The sequence below is a fragment of the Megalobrama amblycephala genome, linkage group LG9, assembly GCF_018812025.1.
Source record: "Megalobrama amblycephala isolate DHTTF-2021 linkage group LG9, ASM1881202v1, whole genome shotgun sequence".
NCBI classification, from domain to species: domain Eukaryota; kingdom Metazoa; phylum Chordata; class Actinopteri; order Cypriniformes; family Xenocyprididae; genus Megalobrama; species Megalobrama amblycephala.
In genome coordinates this window covers 13,441,486-13,466,367 of record NC_063052.1, presented here as the reverse complement: position 1 = coordinate 13,466,367, position 24,882 = coordinate 13,441,486, and the positions used below count along the sequence as shown (strand labels likewise).

Sequence of the window (24,882 nt, the reverse complement as noted above, 5' to 3'; positions counted from 1 at the left end):
TTTCCTATTGATCTCTGGCAGTTTTGAAGTCTTGGCCAAAATTATTTGTGGAGCTGGAGGGGAAGAGAACATTGAGATTCAGTCCGGATCCTTCTTGCCCAAACAGGAAGTGTGGATGTCACAATTTTGATCTGTCCAAACAGTGCATGGAATTAATAAGTGCCTGCTTTCACTGACTTAAATAGTTGGCTCTGTGTGCTTCAAAACCAAGTTATAGCACATGTTTTTGTAACTCTATTTTACAGTGTCCTTGTTATGCATGTTACATGTACTTACTATAGTAAAAATCTATGCATATTAATTACAAACAAAAGACCCTAAAATACAGTGTATCTTATTTTTCTCATGTACAACAAAATAAAGTTCATCTCAAAATAAAAAAAATGCAAATTCTGTCAGTAAATAACCACACTTCTTTAAAATCAATTTTAAAACAAAAAAATTATAGAAATTAGGTGTTCGTTCACTAAAATAACAATAATTAAAAACAAAAATATAGGCATATTGAATCTAATTTGGTCTCAGACAAGTTTATGCTCCACTAGAAGCAGTAAACATGTGATTTAGCTTACAAAAATTGTGTGCAATCATAAGATTAAGGACCGAAATCAAGTAAAACAACAAAAAAAGATGGCTGTAAATATATTTTCTTTTTATTTGCTCCAGTTTTGTTAGAACAAGTCACATGAAACAGGGAATTCTTCACTTAAAACAACAAAAAAGCATGGATTTAAAAAAAATCCCTACATTTTCCCCATGCTTTCAAAATATGCAAGACTCAGACATGTAGGGAGGAAGAAAAAAAAAGTAAAATAATAAATTCGCACACATAATTTAGATAGCATTCAACCTTTTCATAATAAACCATCAAGTAACATTGGAACTGAAGTGGCTGAGCTGAAACCATTTTAAAACCAAATGATGATTTCTGATGAATCAACAATCATCAGAAAGCCAAAAAGAGTAAAATGCAGTACTAATGCACGTAGAAAGTGTAACAAACATGATTTATCGGTTGGCAACTGTTTCCAGTTTGATGACCATCCAGTCATATTCCAGCTCCAGTTCAACTTCCAATACAATTTCCAGTGTATGATATTCCTCCGTAAAGAAAAGAAACCCCTGACAAACATGGCTATTATGCTGCAGACGCCACTTTTGCTGGTGTTTAAAGGGGCAAAAATGCACTTTTGACATACAGCCACGCAGAGTAGCACACACACGTCTCAATTTAATACATGCAAACCATAAAAATAAACAAGGGAAACCAAATCTTGCCTTCTCATGCAGTCATGTTGGGTGCCTTAGGACTCATTCTCTGCATTATTAACACAAGTAAAAATATACAAATTAATAAGACATGCCAGGCAGTGTTTGGATGCGACAGGCTGCCTGTCATATCTGGAAGCTTTGTAGGAAGGGGACAGTGAGGCAGGCTCAGTTATCCGCGGTGTGATGAGACATTCTGGTGGGGAAAAGTTTCTCAGAGAGCTACTTTGAAATGCTCAACCCTTTCCGCCGGTTACATAAATCTCTGCAAGTGAAGCAGGAACATTCTCATTGTCTTTTGAGGTGCATGGCTCTACAGATCTGACCATTCGGGTTTAAACGCATTTTCATTTTGGCTCAGACTGGGCTGCGATTCAACCCGGAAGTGCTGCAGGTCCCTCTTGAATTACGTGACGTGGATGAGGGGTGAACAGTGCGTTGGTGCGATACGAGAGGTCTGGTTTGTGTGCTAAAGCCGCTCCTCTTTTTGTTTTTTGTGTTTATGAGGAACTTGGCCGTTACGCAGAGATCCGTTTTGGGGTGGCAGGAGTTTTCCGCGCTCTCGATCGGACCACGGGATGCCTGCCTGCCCGTCATCGCTTTCCAGGTCGGAATCGGAGTGCATGAGCGCAGAGGATGTGGGAGCAGGAACCGGCTTCAAGCGACCTGGAGGAATGAGGCAAGGACAGGATGAAGTATCTTTGCTATGGAGATACAGTCAAATAATTCATACAGTTAAAATAAACTAGGGCTGTTAATTTAACACATTTAAATATTAAATTAATTGTAATATTAATTTAATAATTTAAAATATAATATAAATATAAAGTAAAAAAAATATTTTAAAAAGTATTTATAAACAATTATTAACACTGTTACAAATATACTGAATATATTGACTTTTTAAAGCTTTGTTCACTACTAGAGTTGGGAATCATAAGACATTTTCTGGTTCCGATTCTGCCTAATGATTCCGGTTCCGGTTCCATTAAAATAATTAAACAACTAATAAAAAAATAGTAGTAAGGGAAAAATGCACAATACTCAACTTAAACAGTGCTTTTGTGGTTATTATTCTTGTAAAATGAATTTAACAGACTGCTAATCTCATATTCATAACACTTTATAATAAGGTTCATTAGTTAACATCAGGCCTACATTAACATGCACTAATAATGAACTGCACTTCTACAGCATTTATTAATCTTTGTTCATTTCAAAATTTACTAATACATTATTAAAATCAAGAGTTGTATTAGTTAATGCACTGTGAAGTTACATGAACAAACTATGAACGGCTGTGTTTTTATTAACCAACAAAGATTAACAAATACAGTAACAAATGTATTACTCGTTAGTTCATAAATGAACCTTATTGTAAAGTTACCACAAATTAGATAAGATGCTTGAACACACATGTAAGATCAAGACAGGTGAAACAATATTTTTTGTAAGTTGGATTCATAAAGACTTGTTTCTGAAAGAATGACACATTTTTAACAGTAATTTTGTTGCCACCTAGTGGTGTAACAATGCAATCGATACAGTCATTATTTGAAGTCGTTACTTTCAGAAGGTAATTTATTTTATTTTGATTGGTAACATCAGCGGCGAATAAACTGAATAATAAACTTTTGTATACTTCTGTTATAACTGAAATAATTGTCACACAGAAATAATGATACTGTGTGTTTGAAAAGATTGTTTGTGAAGCTGTTTATATCTAAACATGACAACTCTCTCTAGATCTGCTGCAGATTTGAATGTCCTGAGTTTATTTTTGTCAAAGTTTTAGTATCTCGGTTCCCAACCCTAAACATTACAAGTCTTTACTGTCAATTTTCATCAATTAAATGCATCCTTGCTGAATAAAATTATGAATTAATTTTTTTTTTAATAGTACTGACCCCAAATCTTTTGACCAGTTGTGTATATTCTTTTCTTTACTTCTTTGGAAAAACATTTTTAAATTGATTATTTACAATTTACAATTAATTAATTACGTAATTTACGTAATTCAAATATTGTTCAGCAACGGAAAGATCAGATTTTATTACCAGGTCTTGGTAACTGTAATTCCAGAGTCTCTTGTTCGTCCTCCTCCAGCATTTTATAGCGGCTCTTTCGTCTCACTTTGCTTTTCCGTCTGCTCGAGACACAAAGGACACTTTTAATAAACATCAGCATTAAACTCCAAATTTATCATTTGTCTAACCCTTACCTTCGACAGCAGCACACAATACCCCATATTACAGTCGCTATGCCAACTATGGTCATGAATGATGCTATCGTCACATATAAAACACTCCATTCTGAAAGAAACCATAAACAGGCCATTAAAACTGCAGGTGAACTAACTATTATGCTTTTTTACATGCTCATCTTTCTTTATAGTGTGTAATGTTGCTGTTTGAGTTCGAAAAAGCTCTGAAACAAAATCAAGGGCATAATAGGTCCTCTTTAAAACAGCATTCCTCAACAATTCTTAGTGTCCCCTTACCACAGTTGCTCTCAGCATCCCCAAAATAAGTACTGAATAAATTCTCCATCCAGAACGGGTGGCACACACATCGTCTGGTGAAGGAGTCGCATTCCCCGTGACTGGAGCAGTTCAGCTGGCAGACTGGGGAAAGATCAGACGGTTAATACGAGACCACTGCTACAATAAAAACATGAGTTAATGGAGCGTTTAATGAAGTGAACTTATGAATACTCACTAACTGTGTCCACTCGCCGGGCCCTAAAGATCAGGAAATCATTTTTTTGCTTGCGAAATTTATTGCGTAGTTCCACTGCAACACTATGGCCAGTCAATGGAGGGCGTCCAGGACCTCCAGATACCAGAAATACCAGGCGAGTGCTGTAAAAGTAAGTAATATCATCATATATGCAACATATGTAAAATAAAACAGCTTTTATGAGACTTTTGATTAGGGTTGCCAGGTTTTCACATGAAAACCCACCTAATTGCTACACAAAACTAGCCCAATAGCATTCCAGGGGGTAAAATCCAGGTTTTTGGCAGGGTTCCCCTGGTAAAATTCATATTCCAGGTGCTAAATATCATGTTATTTGGGGTCACTTCAACCCGTGGACGTTAAAAACAACCCGCGGCAACAGTGTTAAAGTAGCCCAATTCCATGGCAAAACCCTGGACTTGGCAACACTGCTTCTGATATGACTGGATCATGTGAGAGTGCATGATTTTAAACATTTATTTCTATTAGAGTGCTGCAGGGATGACAAATTTTTGTTATAAGTTAGCATTTTAGCACTTCCATCCTTTCCATCCATAGATATATATACACATAGATGCCTCATTAGTGGCTATTTCTATGGGTTACGCTATAGAGGGTATGCATCGACGTCACTTTCCCGCCAGAACGCGCTCCCTCAGCTGGACCGAGTGGCAAAAGAACCTGCTGCGTGACTGGATTTTACAGGGGAAACTGCGAAAACGCGAGTAAAACAAACGATTACACTAATGGTTGGGCTCGAAAGTGTTTCTTACAACTTGTCAAATAAACCTAATCCATGGATATTGACATGCAGCCAGGAGTCGTGTTTCCTGACATTTATATGTGCCTGATTTCGACGCCGGGGAAATACATAAAGCAAATCTGCCTGTGAATATTTTATATAACTACAATATAGGTAGGTTTAAATCCGCGTAATCACTTATATCAATGTTAGATCGTCATATTGTCCAGCCCTAAAACATAGTTTTATAGTATATTTTTTGTCAGTGTTGTTTGATTAAAAACACCCAATTATGCAGAATATAAGATGGAAAATATTTAATTGATGATTTGTCAACATAATATATAAAAATACAATATATACGGTATGATTTTACCTCAAAATCCAACATTTTGACACAAAATGATTACTGCAAATCCATGTTTCTCTGCTGGAGTCCAGCCATTTCTGTGAATTGCAGTGATCCATTTGCTTCTTTTTTCTGTAGCTCTCGGCAGTCTTTAAATATATACCTGAGGGTTTGTGTCAAAGCTATTTGTACAGTCAGTCGCAAAGCTCTTTCCCGTTTTGGATGTGCTTTGTGTGTTTTTCGCGGCATTCACGCTGAAAACCAATGCTGCCGCTCAGTCTTTGTGCCACTCAGTGGGCGTGACTGCAGTCGTAACAGTCGACGATGACGTCACGTGCATACCCTCTATACATAAGCCATCCGCCATATTTTGTTGACTGTGCAACTGTAGACGCATGTATGACTATCTATATCTGCAATAGACTTCAACAGATGATTTTGCAAAACTAACATAATACAACAAGACGCAGGCATCAGCTGACACGACATTAAAAAGTTGTGAAAGTAAAAACATTAAAAACTACCATAGTAAAAACCTGAGTTAATACATATACAAACACAAAACAAACATTCTCACCTGTGAGAGTTTATCCCATTTCTTCGGGAATTTAAATCTCATCTGAGAATAAGAAGTAGTTCTCCTATGTTTTTCTAAGTTTTGTTTGTTTATTTATTCTTTTCAGTACTGCAAAGCAATTTAATCAGATCAGTGGAGATGAGGCGTTAAGTTTAGCAAATTATCATAAGATTTGTGAGTGATTTAGAGCTGCAGATAAAGGTTTATTAATGAAAGTTCCATGAAGCCTGAACTTGTGGAGTCTCGAGAAGCTAAGCCAGACTGACCTAACCAAACCTCACTAAGTGTGGGTGTAGAAATACTCATTGAAGGCGCTAAATCTCTGGATGGTTGGTGAATGGCGCAAAATGATGTGGTGGGTGATGATTTGGGCACTGTGAGATGGAGGGTATTAAAATGACCAGGACTCCTAGGTATAAAAAGGAGGATAGTGCATAGTACAGGACAATCCACTATGCACTATCCCATGCCGCAAAAAAACGCAAAAAAATTGTTTAAAAATGTATTTCAACCTGCCTGATGAACATATCCTTCTGTCTGCGGGCTTTTTTTATAACAAAATTTATAAAAAAAAATTTTTGACACCTGAGCCACAGCAACTTCTAGGATCAGCTCCACCAAGTGAGAACTGTGACTTGCTTAATAATGTGGAACTCGCTCATAAACATCTATGATAAATAAACAAACAAACATTTTCTTAGATTTAAAATATCATTTATTATTTATTCTGCTTTTTTTTTTTACATGTTCAACTTTCTTTAGTGTGTAATGTTGTTGTTCGAGCATGAAAAAGTCCCTCCAGCGCGGAGTTATTCTCTATATCAGTGTCACTGTTTCTGAACTCCCTGAAACGGCTCCATTGTAGTCTTGAGTTTTCTTCTGGGAACAAACATGTCACAATATTCCTCATTTAAATAATTCCCGCCCAAGGCATATGCAAAATAAAGGGGCGGGGCCTGGATGAGTTAGTGAGTTGGGACATTTCCCAAACACTCTAAAAGCGTTTGACCAATCAAAACACACTTCCAGCCGACCAATCAGTAGGAGGGGCTTCATAGAGACAGGAACTAAACAGAGCGTTACTGACAGTCTGAGAAGAGAGGAGCTGCAACAATGGAGAATATGCGGAAAAATAATGAACATTCCAGCATGAAAACCTGTTCTAGTAGAGCCCAAAAATAAAATTAAGACACTGAATGCTCAAACAGCAACATTACACAGTAAAGAAAGCATAATAAGTAACAATTTTTATTTGATGATCTTATACAAGCATACTGACCTGGTCGAACCTCTACAGTGCCACTGTCAGTAGCAGTCTTTCCCTTACTATCAGTTACAGTCAGGGTGAAAGTGTACTTCCCTTCCACCAGATTACCAAGAAAAAGCACTGCCTGGTGGTCAGAGTTATTCAGGACATCCTGGAGGAGAAAAACAACAGGGTTATTTTCTGGTCCTGATTTATGGCTCCTCCTCCATTAACCTTTGAGGAACACACTCTTAAAGGAAAACTGGTTTTACTTGTTCTGTCACTACCTCACAGTAGTGAACTGCTTGAATATTCAGCAGAGCCATGAATGTAATTTGAATGCCAGTATGAATTTCACTTTACTGAACTGTACTGACCCCTGCAGCCGGGCTACTGTTTTCACGGGTCCAGAGGTAGCTGATGCCACCCTTATCATCTGATGAGCGAGAACCATCCAGAACTGCTGTGCGGACGGGAAGAGTGATCGGAGGACTGGACAGGACTTTGGCAACAGGTGGCTGATCATCCTCTGATGTGAACAAGCCAAAAGCAAAATTATATGACCACAACAGAACTAAACTAATAAAGTCTTCTAACGGCCACATAAAACTTGGGTTTAATTAAGGACACAGACCTTCTCGGACGATGACAGACACCATATCCGAATTCTCCAGCATCCTTTCATCCGTCACTGTCAGCATGAAAATGTACTCGCCCTCCTGCAGACCGGTCACCATGGCAACCGCAGTGTCCGCATTTTCAATTTTCACCCCTTCTGGGCCCCTGTGACACCATCAAAAGTATAAACCATGAGTCTACAGCTAAATTAACTACATTACTACTCTGTAGGTTTGAAAAATAAGACATCTGATACAAAATGTAGGGCTGTCAATCAAATTCAACATATGCTAATTAATCAAATTAATTAAAAATAATTTAATAATATTTGCTGAACAAAATCTACCAAAATCAAGATAATTTAAAGACATAGTTTAAAGTAAACAACTGAATAGTGGCTGTTTTACATTATATATATATATATATATATATATATATATATATATATATATATATATATATATATATATATATATATATATATATATATATATATATATATACACAGTACAGTCCAAAAGTTTGGAACCACTAAGATTTTTAATGTTTTTAAAAGAAGTTTCGTCTGCTCACCAAGGCTACATTTATTTAATTAAAAATACAGTAAAAAACAGTAATATTGTGAAATATAGCTGCAAGCAGCAATTACGGGGCCAAGCACAAAAACGGCACAAGAAGCCAGACAACATGGCTGGGAGCATCAGACCAACAGCAGCAGTGAGCAATTAGGAAAAAAAAGTTATTAGAATTTTTGTCAAGTTTGTTATAACTTTTGACCACAAGGTGGTGCTGGTCCAAAACTTCTCGGGCTCTTTCAGGGCATTGTCCTGATGACCCATACCAAATTTATGAATTTTGGTCAAACCCATCAGAAGTTATAAGCAAAAATAGCCATTTTTCATATCTCCGCACCACTAGGTGGCGCTGCGCCGAAACGCTGCATGTTGCCTCAGGTCATGCTTGTGATGACAGTTACCAAGTTTGGTCTGAATATGTCACAGCATTGTAGAGATACAGCTTCAAGAGTAAGTTTTGCATCATGCCTCAAATTCTTTGCTCCGGTATACGAAAACGGTTTGACTTATCGACTTGAAATCCATAACTTTTTGTCGGCATGGTCTGAAGATGATACGGTTCAATTTTGGTGAAAATCGGAGCAACGGTCGAGGAGGAGTTCGAAAAAGTAGGTTTTTAAAGAAAAACAATACAGCGGACAGGAAGTTCAGCTAACTAAGGCAAATTTGATATCAATGTTCTCAGCATGACCCACGGAATCTACTGAGACCAGTTTCATTACAATCGGTTAATATAGACAAAAGTTATTAGCATTTTTGTAAATTTCATTATAACTTTTGACCACAAGGTGGCGCTGGTCCGAAACTTCTTAGACTCCTTCAGGGCATTGTGCTGATGACCCATACCAAGTTTTGTGAAGATACGCCAATGCGTTCGTAAAATACAGCATTTTAGCACAAAATTCAAAATGGCCGACAGCCAAAATGTCTGATATGGGAAAATTGGGTATCATTCGACTCGACATGATGCCCCGAATCCAACGAGTCCACATTTTTGATTTTTGGACAAACCCATCAGAAGTTATAAGCAAAAATATCAATTTTTCATATCTCCGCACCACTAGGTGGCACTGCGCCGAAACACTGCATGATGCCTCAGGTCATGCATGTGATGACATGTACCAAGTTTGGTCTGAATACGATAAAGCGTTGCGGAGATACAGCCTTATGTCTATTTTCGCAAGCACTACGTACAATTCGTTTGCGTGTTTTTCGATAACGGTTTGAGGAATCAACTTGAATTCCATAACTTTTTGTCGGCATGGTCTGAAGATGATCTGGTTCAATTTTCGTGAAAATTGGAGTAACGGCCTAGGAGGAGTTCGAAAAAGTACGTTTTTCAGAAAATGCAAAATGGCGGAAAAATTTTCATGACGGAAAATGACGTCATATGGTGCAATCGATTCGTCTTGACCCAAGGAATCAGAGGAAAATTTTGTTCCTAGCCCTCATGGTTCAAAAGTTATTAACATAAACATAAGTGCAACTTTGGACAGCTGGTGGCGCTAGAGGGATTGAGTTAGAGACTCCAAATTTGCTATGGACAAAGGTCAGACTGTCCTCTAACTGTGTGCCAAATTTCACAACTTTCCCGCAAGCGGTTCTATGGGCTGCCATAGACTTCAAGAGCGGAAGAAGAAGCGGAAGAATAATAATAAGCGTACGGAACGCCAACAATAACAATAGGTGCCTAAGCACCTTCGGTGCTTGGCCCCTAAATATTATTACAATTTAAAATAACTGTGTACTATTTGAATATATTTGACAAAGTAATTTATTCCTGTGATGCAAAGCTGAATTTTCAGCATCATTACTCCAGTCTTCAGTGTCACATGATCCTTCAGAAATCATTCTAATATGCTGATTTGCTGCTCAAGAAACATTTATGATTATTTTCAATGTTGAAAACAGTTGTGTACTTTTTTTTTCAGGATTCCTTGATGAATAGAAAGTTCAAAAGAACAGCATTTATCTGAAATACAAAGCTTCTGTAGCATTATACACTACCGTTCAAAAGTTTGGGGTCAGTAAGAATTTTTATTTTTATTTTTTTGAAAAGAAATGAAAGAAATGAATACTTTTATTCAGCAAGGATGCATTAAATCAATCAAAAGTGGCAGTAAAGACATTTATAATGTTACAAAAGATTAGATTTCAGATAAACACTGTTCTTTTGAACTTTCTATTCATCAAATAATCCTGAAAAAAAATATTGTACACAAATATTTTGTACAATTGTACACATTAAATGTTTCTTGAGTAGCAGATCAGCATATTAGAATGATTTCTGAAGGATCATGTGACACTGAAGACTGGAGTAATGATGCTGAAAATTCAGCTTCGCCATCACAGGAATAAATTACTTTGTCAAATATATTTAAATAGAAAACAGTTATTTTAAATTGTAATAATATTTCACAATATTACTGTTTTTTACTGTATTTTTAATTAAATAAATGTAGCCTTGGTGAGCAGACGAAACTTCTTTTAAAAACATTAAAAATCTTAGTGGTTCCAAACTTTTGGACTGTACTGTATATATATATATATATATATATATATATATATATATATATATATATATATATATATATATATATATATATATATATATATATACACACACACACACACACACACACACACATATTCACTACTGGTACTACTGGGGTTGGAAAATGTTTTAATGTTTTTGGAAGGTGTCTAACGCTCACCAAGGCTGCATTTATTTGATCAAAAATACAGTAAATAAACAGTAATATTGTAAAATATTATTTCAATTTAAAATAACCATTTCCTACTTTATTATATTGTAAAATGCAATTTATTTCTGTGATTAAAGCTGAATTTTCAGCATCATTACTCCAGTCTTCAGTGTCACATGATCCTTCAGAAATCATACTAATATGCTGTATGAATATAATTTGATGCCTAAGAAACATTTCTGATTATTATTAATGCTGAAAAAAGTTGTGCTGCTTAATATTTTTGTGGAAACATATATATAAATATAATGTTCAAAAGAACTGCATTTATTTGAAACAGAAATCTTTCATAACATTATAAGTCTTTACTGTCACTTTTGATAAATTTAATGCATCCTTGCTGAATAAAAGTATTAATTTCTTCCAAATAATGCCAAATTTTTAATGATACTGTATGCTCAATGTGTTAAATTGGCTTTAATAAAATAAATCAAGTCCATAAAGTTAGATTTTGTACATTTTGTACAGTACATTTTAATTATTTTTACGAATTATAAACATATATACATAAGATGCATGCAGGGAGAGTGTGTGTAACTGACTTGGTTTTTGTCCAGTGGTACGTGGCAATTTTTTGGTCATCGCTGCTCTTGCTCCCATCCAGCGTGGTACGATCGACCGGCAGCGTCAGCTCCTTGTCTGGACCAGCATCCGCTACAGGGGGCTTGTTATTCTCTGGAGGGATTTCACATAGAGGGCGCTCAAGCACAATCAGAATCTTCAAATGTACAAGTTTAGTACGAATCATTGTGCTCTGTATTTAAAAAGATACCTGGTTGGACAATGACAGTGACTTGAGCTGTGTCTTGCTGGCCAGACGAGTCAGTGACGGTCAGCTGAAAGGTGTAGTCACCCTCCTGCATGGCAGAAAGCTGCAGAATGGGCGTCCTCACACCCTATGGAGAACAAAGCACAAGTGTGCTCACTAATATACTCACTGATAAAAATAATCAACATAAATTGCATTCGAAATAGAGATGCATGATTTCCCCATGATTCTGAAGACAACTAAACAAAATGGCATGTAAATTAAAAAAAAAAAAAAAAAAAAAAAAAATAGAATTAATTTGAATGAATTATTTAACAAACAAATCGTTTGAATGGTGAATGATTCAATGACTCACTCATAAAGACTTCACTTGTTTCATTACTGGATGAATCACCATTTTTGAAGTTAATGATTCAATTATGCATTTTTTTTAACAGTCTCTTTTTGCCACCTACTGGTGTAACGATGTAATTAATACAATCTTTATTTTGATTGCTGTGTTTTATCAGTGTTTATATTCGAACTATAAACTTTTATCCCAGTACTTCTGAGATCATTTGAATTATTGTAACAGAAATAATGACACTGTGTGGTCTGTTTGTGAAGCCGTTTCATACCTATACATGACAGCTGCTCTCTCTGGGTCAGCGGCAACACAGATTTGAATGTTTGCTGTGTTCGTACTTGTCAAAGGTTTAATATACATAGCTGAACGGTTGTCATTAGGAATAAGATTGCATGGGTGTTTAAATTGAGATTGCGATCTTTAACGATTAATCATGCAGCTCTAATTCGAAATGGCATTGTGTTTCTCACGTACCTGCATCTCCACCACCTTGCCCTTGCTCTCAGGGCTGAGTGACCATTCATAGGACAGATTCTCATGGTCGTCAGTGCTTTGGTTGCCGTACAGTATGATATAGTTGCGTGGCAGTGTGATCACTTGGTTGGGTCCAGCATTAGCTGTAGGCTTGTAGTCCGTGGCCTTGTTGACTAACAACATGGCTTGGGTTGAATTCTGAGCTCCATCCGAGTCAGTCACAGTGAGTCTGTTGGAGAAAAAATACCACATAGTATAACAACCCTTTTCATTTGTTGTTTATTTTTGAGTGTCTTTAAATAGTTTGCCAGAGGACAGACTGGTTTGCCGGGTTTTGCAGTGGATATCTGATGACTGTACATGGGAAATGCAGGCTGAACATGCCGTAATACACAGATGAGCCAAAACATTATGACCACCCGCCTAATATGCTGTTGGTCCTCCGTGTGTGTCGTGACAGGTTGTCAGGTGTGCTGTGGAGGATTATTTTATTTTATTTTTAAAAATCAATGCTATTGGTCATCCTTTATGCCTGTATGTGGGTTTCACAAATAATTAACCAATAAAAAGCATTAAAAAGAGCTTGTGACTTAACTACGTAACTTCATTGGCTCCTCAAACTGACAGCGAAACTTCTAATTAATTTGAATGAATTTTTTTATTTATTAAAGGTGAATAATTCAATGACTCACTTATAAAGACTTTACTTGTTTCGTTACTGGATGAATCAGCGTTTTTGAACAAATCTCTTGAATGAATGATTCAATGACAAATCCATTCAGTGTCTTGTCGCCACCTACTGGTGTAATGATGTAACTCCACCCGCCTCTATCGTGAATGAAATGCTGCACGCAGTTTGGAGATAGATCGCTGCTTGTTTGCAGTGCAAAAGTAAATAAAGAACTGACATTTGAATAAATACAGTGTTTTCTTTACTCAAGTAACACTATGTCTATAAAGGCTAATGTTTTTTTTTTGTGTGTGTATTTGAAGAGCGGAGAAGAGTGTTAGTCTGGTATTTGCCATCTAGTATTAGCCAATATACTGTTTTAAATACCCTGTGCATTGTGCTTTATCTTTTCTATAATGAGCCAAATGCACTCAACAACAAGAAAAACTGAGCGCCCATATAGCTACCATAAACAAACGTAATGCGATGCACTTTCTGTGGACGTTCTAATGACGGACAAAACGCATATCTCTGTCATTCGCTGGTCAAAAAACTTGTAACTCTATTTCATCTTGATTTCATAAAATGTTAATATTATAATTACACATGCAAGTGTCTGACCGTATATAAAGTCACAATATCAACTTTGTCAACAAAGTGTTTAATTATTTAAAAAAAATACAAGGTGTAAATTTAATTTTTTATCATCACCAACAACGTCATATAGCTACCTATATGACCTTATTGTGTTCCTACCTGACTTAAAGGGATAGTTCATCCAAAAATGAAAATTACACCATGATTTACTCACTCTCAAGCCATCCTAGGTGTATATGACTATCTTCTTTCAGATAAACACAATCAGAGATATATTTAAAAATATCCTTGGCTCCTCCAATTTTTTATAAAGGTGCCATCAAATGTTTTTTTACAAGATGTAATATAAGTCTAAGGTGTCCCGTGAATGTGTCTGTGAAGTTTCAGCTCAAAATACCCCATAGATTTTTTTTTATTCATTTTTTTAACTGCCTATTTTGAGGCATAATTAGAAATGCACCGATTCATGCTGCGGCCCCTTTAAATTCTCGCCCATGGAGCTTGCGCTTGCCTTGAACAGCATAAACAAAGTTCACACAGCTAATATAACCCTGAAAATGGATCTTTACAAAGTGTTCGTCATGCATGCTGCATGCATACATCGGATTATGTGAGTATTGCATTTATTTGGATGTTTACATTTGATTCTGAATGAGTTTGATAGTGCTCCGTGGCTAACGGGCTAAAGCTAACATTACACACTGTTGGAGAGATTTATAAAGAATGAAGTTGTGTTTATGAATTATACAGACTGCAAGTGTTTAAAAATGAAAATAGTGACGGCTCTTGTCTCTGTGAATACAGTAAGAAACATTGGTAACATTAACCACATTTAACAGTACATTAGCAACATGCTAACGAAACATTTAGAAAGAGAGTTTACAAATAGCACTAAAAATATCATGTTATCATGGATCATGTCAGTTATTATCGCTCCATCTGCCATTTTTCGCTATTGTTCTTGTTTGCTTACCTAGTCTGATGATTCAGCTGTGCACAGATCCAGACGTTAATACTGGCTGCCCTTGTGTAACGCTTTGAACATGGGCTGGCATATGCAAATATTGGGGGCGTACATATTAATGATCCCGACTGTTACGTAACAGTCGGTGTTATGTTGAGATTCGCCTGTTCTTCGGAGGTCTTTTAAACAATGAGATTTATATAAGAAGGAGGAAACAATGGAGTTTGAGTTTCAGTTTGTACTGAACTCTTGTTATTCAACTATGCCTAGATAAATAGAAATTTTTAACTCTAGGGCACCTATAATGGTTGTGAATGGGGGGCCGCATTTTGAAGCAAAAATAAAATGCATCCATTCATAATAAAAGTAATCCATACGGCTCCAGTGGGTTAATAAAGGCCTTTTAAAGTGATTTTTCATCAATGCGTTTTTGTAAGAAAAATATCCATATTTAAAACTTTATTATTATTAATACTCACTCCACCTGTGAGTGGTTTGGCTCATCAGTGTATGTACAAAAAAATGAATTAGACATACCTGAAGGTGTAGTTACCGGGAACCAGGTTGGTGAGGGTGAGAACAGCAGTATCACCTGAGGCCTTTTCCTCTCTGAGCGGCCCCTTCACTTCCTCCCAATGCCACGACACAACTTTATCATCATCGGTACTCTCTGAGAAACACATTTATGATCACAAATGTTTCATTAGACATTCTTGGCCACTGCAGAGAACACATTAAAAACATAATAATTTATGAAAGGTAGTATAAAATGGTATTATAGCGACAGAAAATCTGGTTCAGTGAAAGCAAAAGAAATCTGATACGCACGACTTCCGTCAATCACAGTGGAGCTTGTAGGCAAGGAGATTTCCTGGTACTTTGGAGAAACCACAGCAACAGGTGGCTTATTCACTCGTGGCTCTATAGAAGCAAAAATGCATATTTTATGTGGGCCGACCAAACTGATTCCAGTACACAATTAGCAGGTTCATCATTACTAAAGTTACCTGGTTTGACAGTAACATTGACATATCCCTCCCCATGTGCACCGTCACCATCCACAACCACCTCAAACTCATAGAGACCCACTGTCAGCTAAGGGAAACATTGTTTGGAATATTAGCAATGTTTAGAATACATATATATATATATATATATATATTTTCCTTTTAGACAATGAACCTTACATACCTTACTGAGCTTAAGCGTCTTGCTGTGTTTACCCTCCATTTCTCCACTATAGTCTTTTGGATGTGTCCTCAAACGCCAGTCAAATTCATAGTTTGCCCCTAAAGGAATGAACAGAGAAGTTAAAGATAAAGATACAAAGATAAAGGAGGAGAAACTAACTGCAATGGCTTATTTAGAGCAGTACCTGAAGGGGGCGCTGGCACTACAAAAGCATTCAGCTCCACCTCACTGTGTGGTAAAGTGACCTCCACATTGTTGCCAGCAGACACGACCAGCTCTCGCACTGTCACATGAAACAATGGTTATGCTTTGTAAAATAGACTTTGTGTTTCATTTACTTTGAAGACCTCATAATAAAGGTTACTGTACAATAAAACACAATTATAGAGCAGTATGCCGTACCAGCTGGTGTTGTTGGTGAAGTCGCTGAACGGGTGTCAGACGTGGACTGTGGCGACTGATTACTGTTGTTTAATGCTGAATGATCTCCAGTGTCTGCATCCAGTGTTGAATTTTGCTCAGATGCTAAGACAGCTTCCTGTTCGTCACTGTCACTGGTGGACTGGATGGAGGTCTCACCGGCTGTATGTGGAAGAGCTGCATCATGGGATGTGGTCAGTGGCACTGTGGGTTTAGCAGACAGCTCCTGTATGTCCTGTGAGGGCGAAAATATGAGTTAGTTCAGAGATAAGCTGCAAATCAAGAGTAAAAGTTTTGCAAAATATTATGCTTTAGGACAGTGATATTAAAATTCGATACCAAAATAAATGTCAATAAATAAATAGAATCCCTAATTTTAAAAGTCACCACAACATTATAATGTACAGTCTAAAAAATGCATATTCATTTTGAGATTTGATATTACATTTAACAATGTTATTAAATTATTTTTATTATTAAATATTAAATGAAACTTAAAAATTAACTTTAAATAAACATTAGATGATGGCAAAGGTAATCTAAATGTAAAAATATGGGAAATTATATTAAATGAAATATATATGCAAGAGTTGAAGTGCAAGATTGAATGTAGGGCTGTCAAACAATTAATCGCGATTAATCGCATACAAAATAAAAGTTTGAGTTTGCCTAATATATGTGGGTGTACTGTGTGTAATTATTATGTATATATAAATACAAACACATTCATGTATATATTTGAGAAATATTTACAAGTATATGTATTTATATTTGTATATAATTTATATTATATATAAATAAAAATATTTTGTACATAAATAACATATTTCTCTAAAATATATACATTAATTTGTGTGTATTTACATATACATAATAATTACACACAGTACACCCACATATATTAGGCAAACTCAAACTTTTATTTTGTATGCGATTAATCGCGATTAATCGTTTGACAGCCCTAATTGAATGTTTCAGGACAGTGATAATAAAAGTCTATATTATTTTATCTAAATAAATGATAAGTAAAATCCTTTTTGTAAATTCCACAAGTATAATAATGTACAGTATAAAAATGCATATTCATTTTGAGATTTGCTATTACATTTAACAGTGTTAAAAAATTATTTATTTTTATATTAAATTAAAAAAGTAAATAATTTTGTTTTTAAAAATTAACTTTAAATGAGCATTAGATGGCGGCAAAGGTGATCTAAATGTAAAATTATGGGAAATGCACAATTAAATATAATACAATACACATATAATTAAACAAAAATATAATATTTTGTCTAAATAAAATGAAAAATAAATAAATAAAATCCTAAACTGTAAATGCCACAAGTCACCACAACAATATAACGTACAGTGCATATTCATTTTGAGATTTTCTATTAAATTTAACAGTTAATTAATTATTTTTATTGAATGTTAAATTAAATATTATGAATCGTTAATAAATAAAATTAAATATCACACACATTAAATTAAAAAAAAATTTAAATTAACTTTACAAAAAACATTGATGATGGCAAAGGTAATCTAAATATAAAAATATGGGAAATGAGCATGCACAATTAAATATCCAATATTTGGACAATGTGTACAGTATATGCTGCAAATCAACAGTTAAAGTGCAAGATTTTATTCTTTAGGATAGTTTGTCTCACTCACTAGCTCATGTAGGATAATCCAGATTCATCAACATTAGAGTGAGGGTAGTAACAAGCATACACACCTTTGCAGTGGATATTTTTAACACATTTATTAGTACGGACACTTGTATGCACTTGTTAGTGAATGAGACCCACTACTGAACTCCTTTGAGATCATATTATAGGGCTTACATGCTCCGTCTCCCTGATTACTCTGACATCCTCAGCGTTGCGAACGTCCCTCTTCCTGCGCATGCCTGTGTTCAGATGCTGCAGAAGCCCCAGAGATTCTACATATGGCTGAGGAAGTGACCTAATGGCGCAGCCCTTCGTTTGAATACATGTCAGCAACACACAGCGTCCACCGAGGCTCCACACGGCACCGCAGGAGGGCTTCAAACAGCAGGATTCCCAGCAGCGAGCCCCAGCCTGGTCCACTGCCAGTGGCTGCCAGCCCAGACCAATGACGCTGCTCCAGTGGATCCCCAGGACACCACCCGTTACTGTGCATAAGCTGCCCGAAACCCCTGAGAGAGGGACATACGAGGCAAAAACAACGGTCATCAAGGAGAAAAGAGACCTGAGAGGGAGAAAAGATTACTAAATATTGTAAAGCTATCACAATAAATGTGTCATGACTGTTTGCACTGAGATATCAGGAGAAAAAACATCAGGATACCAATAGTTTGAAATGCTTTATGTTAGGGCCGATAACCGATAAACGGCTGATAATAAAATTCTATACTATTTTGTCTAAATAATTTAAATAAATAAAATCCCTTGCTTTAAATTCCACAAATTTTAGTTACCACATTATAATGCAGATTCACAAATTATATAATATTAAAATATTAAACTAAATAAAATATTATATATAAAATATTTATATATATATATATATATATATATATATATATATATATATATATATATATATATATATATATATATTTTTTTTTTTTTTTTTTTTTTTTAAATAAGCATTAAATGCTAGCAAAGGTAATCTAAATGTAAAAATGCAAAATCAATATTGGATGATATATATCCATAATTGACATAAGTATAAACAAAAAACTCTAATATTATCTAATAACCAATATAATATCTCTGATATTAAAATTATATAATATTTTGTCTAAATAAACTATCAACAAACAAAAAAACAAATAAACAAATAAATTAATTAAATTCATAATTTAAATACCACAAGTGACTCTAGTCATCACATTATAATGTACAGTATAAAAAAATTATTTGGATTTATTACACATTTAAAAGTTATAAAAATTTAAATATAATTGAATATATAATATATATATTGAATTCAATACTTTTAATTATATAAAATAAAATAAAAACAAAGTAAAAAAAAAAAAAAAAAAAAAAAAAAAAAAATATATATATATATATATATATATATATATATATTTTTTTTTTTTTTTTTTTTTTTTTTTTTTTGACTTTGTTTTTATTTTAAGTGAGCATTAGATTACGGCAAAGGTAATCTAAAAAAAAATAGGGAAATCAACATGCACAATTAAATACACAATATTGGGTAATATACATCCAGTATTGACAGATATCAATTTAATAATAAAAAAAAACATATTGGAAATAATATACTATTCATATGCAATAGTTATTAAAATCAGAACACAACAGGTCTCTCAATTAAGCTCAACTGCAGAGCTCAGAACAATAGGCTACTGACAATTCATGCATATAGACTCACATCTAGCCCTGATACGATGATAAATAACGCCTGTCCGTGCCACTGCAAGACAAGACTGTTTATCATACAGGTCACTAACACACTGCACTAGTCTGCACTGACAAGTTCCAGGAAGTCAGAGTCCAGTTAGACATCCACCCCCTTCCACAATCCCTTCATAGACACGGTTTTGTCTCTAAAGACTGCTACCATGGCAACAGAGGGTCGTTTATTATGGGGTGGCAGTGAAACTTGAACGGCAAGACACAGTTGGAAGCCCCACCCGTGCAGTTTTTCTTTGGGGTGGGGGACTATAGGCCTGTTGTGCGATTTCCCCCCTTTGTGAAAACGAACACAGTGTCCATTATGCTTCTCACTTTGTAATCCTCCAAATCAGTCCCATCACTCATGACCACAACAAGTCACAAACATACCAAACATGCTACAGGCCAACAATGGTCCAACATCCTACTAGTCAATTAATGCCGTTTTGATATTTTTAGCTGTGTTGTTTTAGGAAGGTTTGATTCGATGCATTGTTTTGTTGGTTGAGTAACTTCCATCACAATATAAACATCATGTAAGCTATTTTTTTTTGTTGTTTTTTTATGTTTTTTTTTTTTGCATCTTTAGGTTTGATGTGAACCAGGACTAAATGTATCACTTTCCTTTTTTGGTCCGAACCAAAAAACGAAGAGAACTGAACTACAAGTGTGAGCACATCCTTAATTAGCATGCAGTTCTTCAGCACACATCATTCTTATGCCACTGATTTTGAGTTATTTCATACAAGATATGACTACGGGACCTGCTTACCAGAGACTGAACAGAGGAAATACAGACAGCTCAGGTACAGTGAGGTAAACTGGACGGGCCATTTCCATCTGCGCATCCTCAGCTCCACACTGGGCATCTTCCAACTAGGAGCACAGACCTTGGAAAGATAAAAAAGATACCAAACTCATACAGAGAATTCATCTTACTTGAGTTAAACAAAAGCTAAGGCTACAACACACATTTGTTTTTTGTGTTGTAGTTGCTTGCAATTGCAGAGAATGTTTGTCATACCTTTCCCCAAAGGTAAATGACGTGAGACGTGAGCAGACAGGTGAAGAGTCGTCCACACAAACACCTCCTGAAGCCACAGCCGCATCGCACCACAGCACTGTGTGAATTCTGTAAAAGAAAATCATAGATTTAAGACAAAAATCTCATCTCAGTTAACAAAATCAACAGACAAACTTTTATGTACTAAAGCAGGGGTGTCCAATCCTGCTCCTGGAGGCCCACTGTCCTGCAGAGTTTAGCTACAACACACCTTAAACACACCTGAACCAGCTAATCAAGGTCTACTAGGCATACTGGAAACTTCCAGTCAGGCGTGTTGAGGCAAGTTAGAGCTGAATTTTGCAGGACAGTGGCCCTCCAGGACTGAGTCTGGACACCCCTGTACTAAAGTGTCCTAATCGAATTCATACTTTGGCATTATTATTTTGATTAACTGACAACTCAGACAATATCGAAATATCAAAAATATTACAATTTGGTTATGCACCATTTAAAAAATAAAAAAAAGTGTGATTAATCACTTCTAACATAAAGGTTATATATATAACTTTTATGTTGGTATATGTGTGTGCATATATATATATATATATATATATATATATATATATATATATATACACACACACACACACACACACACACACACCTGTTCCACAAAACCAGTCATAAGTTGCACAGGTATATTTGTAGCAACAGCCAACAACACATTGTGTGGGCCAAAATTATCGATTTTTCTTAGGATATTAAGTAAAAATCATGTTCCATGAAGATATTTTGAACATTTGCTAACATAAATATATATTAAAAAAATTGTGAGTGGATATGCATTGCTAAGGATTTCATCTGGACAAATTAAAAGGCAATTTTCTCAATATTTTGATTTTTTTGCACCCTCAGATTCCAGATTTTCAAATAGCTATATCTCAGCCAAATATTGTCCTATCCTAACATTCAGCTTTCAGAAGATGCATAAATATAAATACCCTTATGACTGATTTTGTTCTCCACGGTCAGATATTTGTGTGATTATATACATACATATACATATATATATATATATATATATATATATATATATATATATATATATACACAAACTTTTATGTTAGATGCAATTAATTCTGACTAATAGATCTGAAAGTGCTAAAAAAAGTAATATAAAATAAATAAAATAAAAATATTTTATATATATATATATATATATATATATATATATATATATATATATATATATATATATATATATATATATATATATATATATATATAAATACAGTATAAACTATTAAATATATTCTCAAACATAATTTAAATTAAAAATTTAAATTTAAATTGAAAATAATCTTATGAGGAAGTGAAACCACATTCAACTACTTTTGGAGAAAATTTGTCTCTTGACTGAAAAAACACCAAAAACTCAAATGTCAAAAACGTTTGGCTACATTACTTCACTAACAGTACAACATTCAGATGAGCACTTCTCAAAATGACAAACAAACAATGGCTGGTTTATCAGGGTGTGAAGGAATGAACAGGGATAGTTCACACACACACAAAAAACATATTATTCAGTCATTTAATCACCCGCATTGCTTCCAACCCATATGACTTTCAATCTTCTGTGAAACACAAAAGGAGATGATTTGGCAGAATGACAGTTTCAATCATCATACAATGAAAGTGAAAGATGATTTTCCACAGAAGAAAGAAAATCGGTTTTATGTGGTTTTAGCAAGATATGGGTGAATAAATTACTATAAAGGTGCCCTAGAACCAGTTTTTAAAAGATGTAATATAAGTCTAAGGTGTCCCCTGAATGTGTCTGTGAAGTTTCAGCTCAAAATATCGCATGGATTTTTTTAAATTAATTTTTTTAACTGCCTATTTTGGGGCATCATTAACTATGCACCGATTCAGCGCACGGCCCCTTTAAATCTCGCGCTCCCTGCCCCCCCGAGCTCTCGACTCTATATACAGTGCATTTACAAAGTTCACACAGCTAATATAACCCTCAAATGGATCTTTACAAAATGTTCGTCATGCATACTGCATGCATGCGTCGGATCATGTGAGTATAGTATTTATTTGGATGTTTACATTTGATTCTGAATGAGTTTGATAGTGCTTCGTGGCTAAAGCTAACATTACACACTGCTGGAGAGATTTATAAAGAATGAAGTTGTGTTTATGAATTATACAGACTGCAAGTGTTTAATAATGAAAATAACGACAGTCTTGTCTCCGTGAATACAGTAATAAACGATGGTAACTTTAACCACATTTAACAGTACATTAGCAACATGCTAACGAAACATTTAGAAAGACAATTTACAAATATCACTAAAAATATCATGGGATCATGTCAGTTATTATCGCTCCATCTGCCATTTTTCGCTATTATCCTTGCTTGCTTACCTAGCCTGATGATTCAGCTGTGCAGATCCAGACGTTCTGCCCTTGTCTAATGCCTTGAACATGAGCTGGCATATGCAAATATTGGGGGGCGTACATATTAATGATCCCGACTGTTATGTAGCAGTCGGTGTTATGTTGAGATTCGCCTGTTCTTCGGAGGTCTTTTAAACAAATCAAATTTACATAAGAAGGAGGAACCAATGGTGTTTGAGACTCACTGTATGTCATTTCCATGTACTGAACTCTTGTTATTCAACTATTCCAAGGTAAATTCAATTTTTGATTCTAGGGCACCTTTAAAACATCAAGTATATTTACACTGCCCTCCAAAAGTTTGGAAACACCCCTGGCAAAGTGTGGTTTTGGACGATATCAGCATAAATCCTTATTTTTTGATGCAAATACATTACAGTAACTTGACATTATCATTGAAGACCAGCAATAATAATTTTCATTTTGATTACATAATAATGGCAATATATACAGACATGGTTACTGGTTTAAACTTGGCCCAGGTTTGTAAAACATTTTTGGGTCGGCACACCTTTATAGCTTCAACAATTGATTGCCAATTAAGTTTAGAATACAATGAACTGTTTATATAATAAAATATGTTTTTATAGTTTGTGTTGTCCCTTATCAGTGCAAAATTATCACAAATTAAAAAGGATTCAAGCCAATATTGTCCAAAACCCCACTTTTCTAGGGCGTTTCCAAACTTTTCTAGGGCAGTGTATGTATTTCAAAACTGAGTTACACTAGTTTGTTTATGTTATGATGGACAGGCAGGTCAGTCAGAGTCTGACGCGTCGCGAACTCGATGATGTGAAGATGACGCGTCGCGTCGCGTTTGAGACAGAGACAGGTTTGTGTACAAGGTGAGGAAGATCCGGGCTGGCAAGCTGTCATCACAGGCCTTCTTTGCGCCAACACAAATACAGTAAAACACACTAAGTAAACGGATTCATTAAGGATAAATCCTGCAGGTTTTGTTCCCAGTGTCAGCGCGTGCTGAGTTTGCAATGTCATTTAACTGAGTGACCGGAAAATGTCTTAATTAATCTTAAAATGATCACATTACTCATTTAATATATAACACTATTCACCTTCGTGGTTTACATTATAATTAAAATGAATGTCAGTTCAGAATCGAAATGCGTTTTTCAATACAATGTTTACAAGTTGGTAACGCTCACATTACGCACTGGTGCAAACTGAATTTGTAACCCCAAAATGTCACGTTTCGTCGATATTGTGACATATTAATTCAGTTTTCGGTGATTAAACCCATGGACAGGTTGCTAACAGCTGTTACCACTGGATATGAAACAACTCGCATCATCACGCGACTCTGTGTTTATCGATAGATTGCGCTCACAAACAGTGTCACAAATATGTCACTCACCTGCTTAATGTCAGTCAGATTACTGTAGCGCAAATGACATTAGACCCATTCAGCAGGACCTGTCTTCATCTCGATCTGGGTCAGTAATCTCTCGCTGTCGCACCTTCACACGGACGGAAACAGACGAGCGCTTCCACACTTCCGCCCCGCACAGCGAGTCGCCATGTTAAAAGTTTACAATTCGATCACGAAATAGAGCTTTAGTGGAAATTGTGAATATATAAAGTCATCAATAGAGTATAAATAATATAATTTATTTAGCGAAGTATAACGGAATGAAGATGCCACTCACAAACATGGCGGAAAACATTCCCCGAA

General features: G+C 35.3%; 1 protein-coding gene across 1 annotated transcript; it reads right to left on the bottom strand.

Annotated features, from left to right (window-relative positions):
* Positions 1 to 631: 631 nt before the first annotated feature.
* On the bottom strand, positions 632 to 24,882 carry kiaa0319l (KIAA0319-like ortholog). The gene is given in 24 exon segments (XM_048203492.1): positions 632 to 1,935; positions 3,327 to 3,415; positions 3,491 to 3,581; positions 3,770 to 3,892; positions 3,987 to 4,134; positions 5,977 to 6,049; positions 6,192 to 6,219; positions 6,257 to 6,343; positions 6,955 to 7,093; positions 7,299 to 7,450; positions 7,556 to 7,704; positions 11,422 to 11,554; positions 11,652 to 11,775; positions 12,469 to 12,697; positions 15,237 to 15,369; positions 15,528 to 15,620; positions 15,707 to 15,794; positions 15,891 to 15,988; positions 16,075 to 16,173; positions 16,293 to 16,545; positions 18,158 to 18,492; positions 20,493 to 20,610; positions 20,745 to 20,852; positions 24,565 to 24,882. Coding segments are annotated over 22 exon segments (2,958 nt in total). The 5' UTR covers positions 20,590 to 20,610; positions 20,745 to 20,852; positions 24,565 to 24,882; the 3' UTR covers positions 632 to 1,738.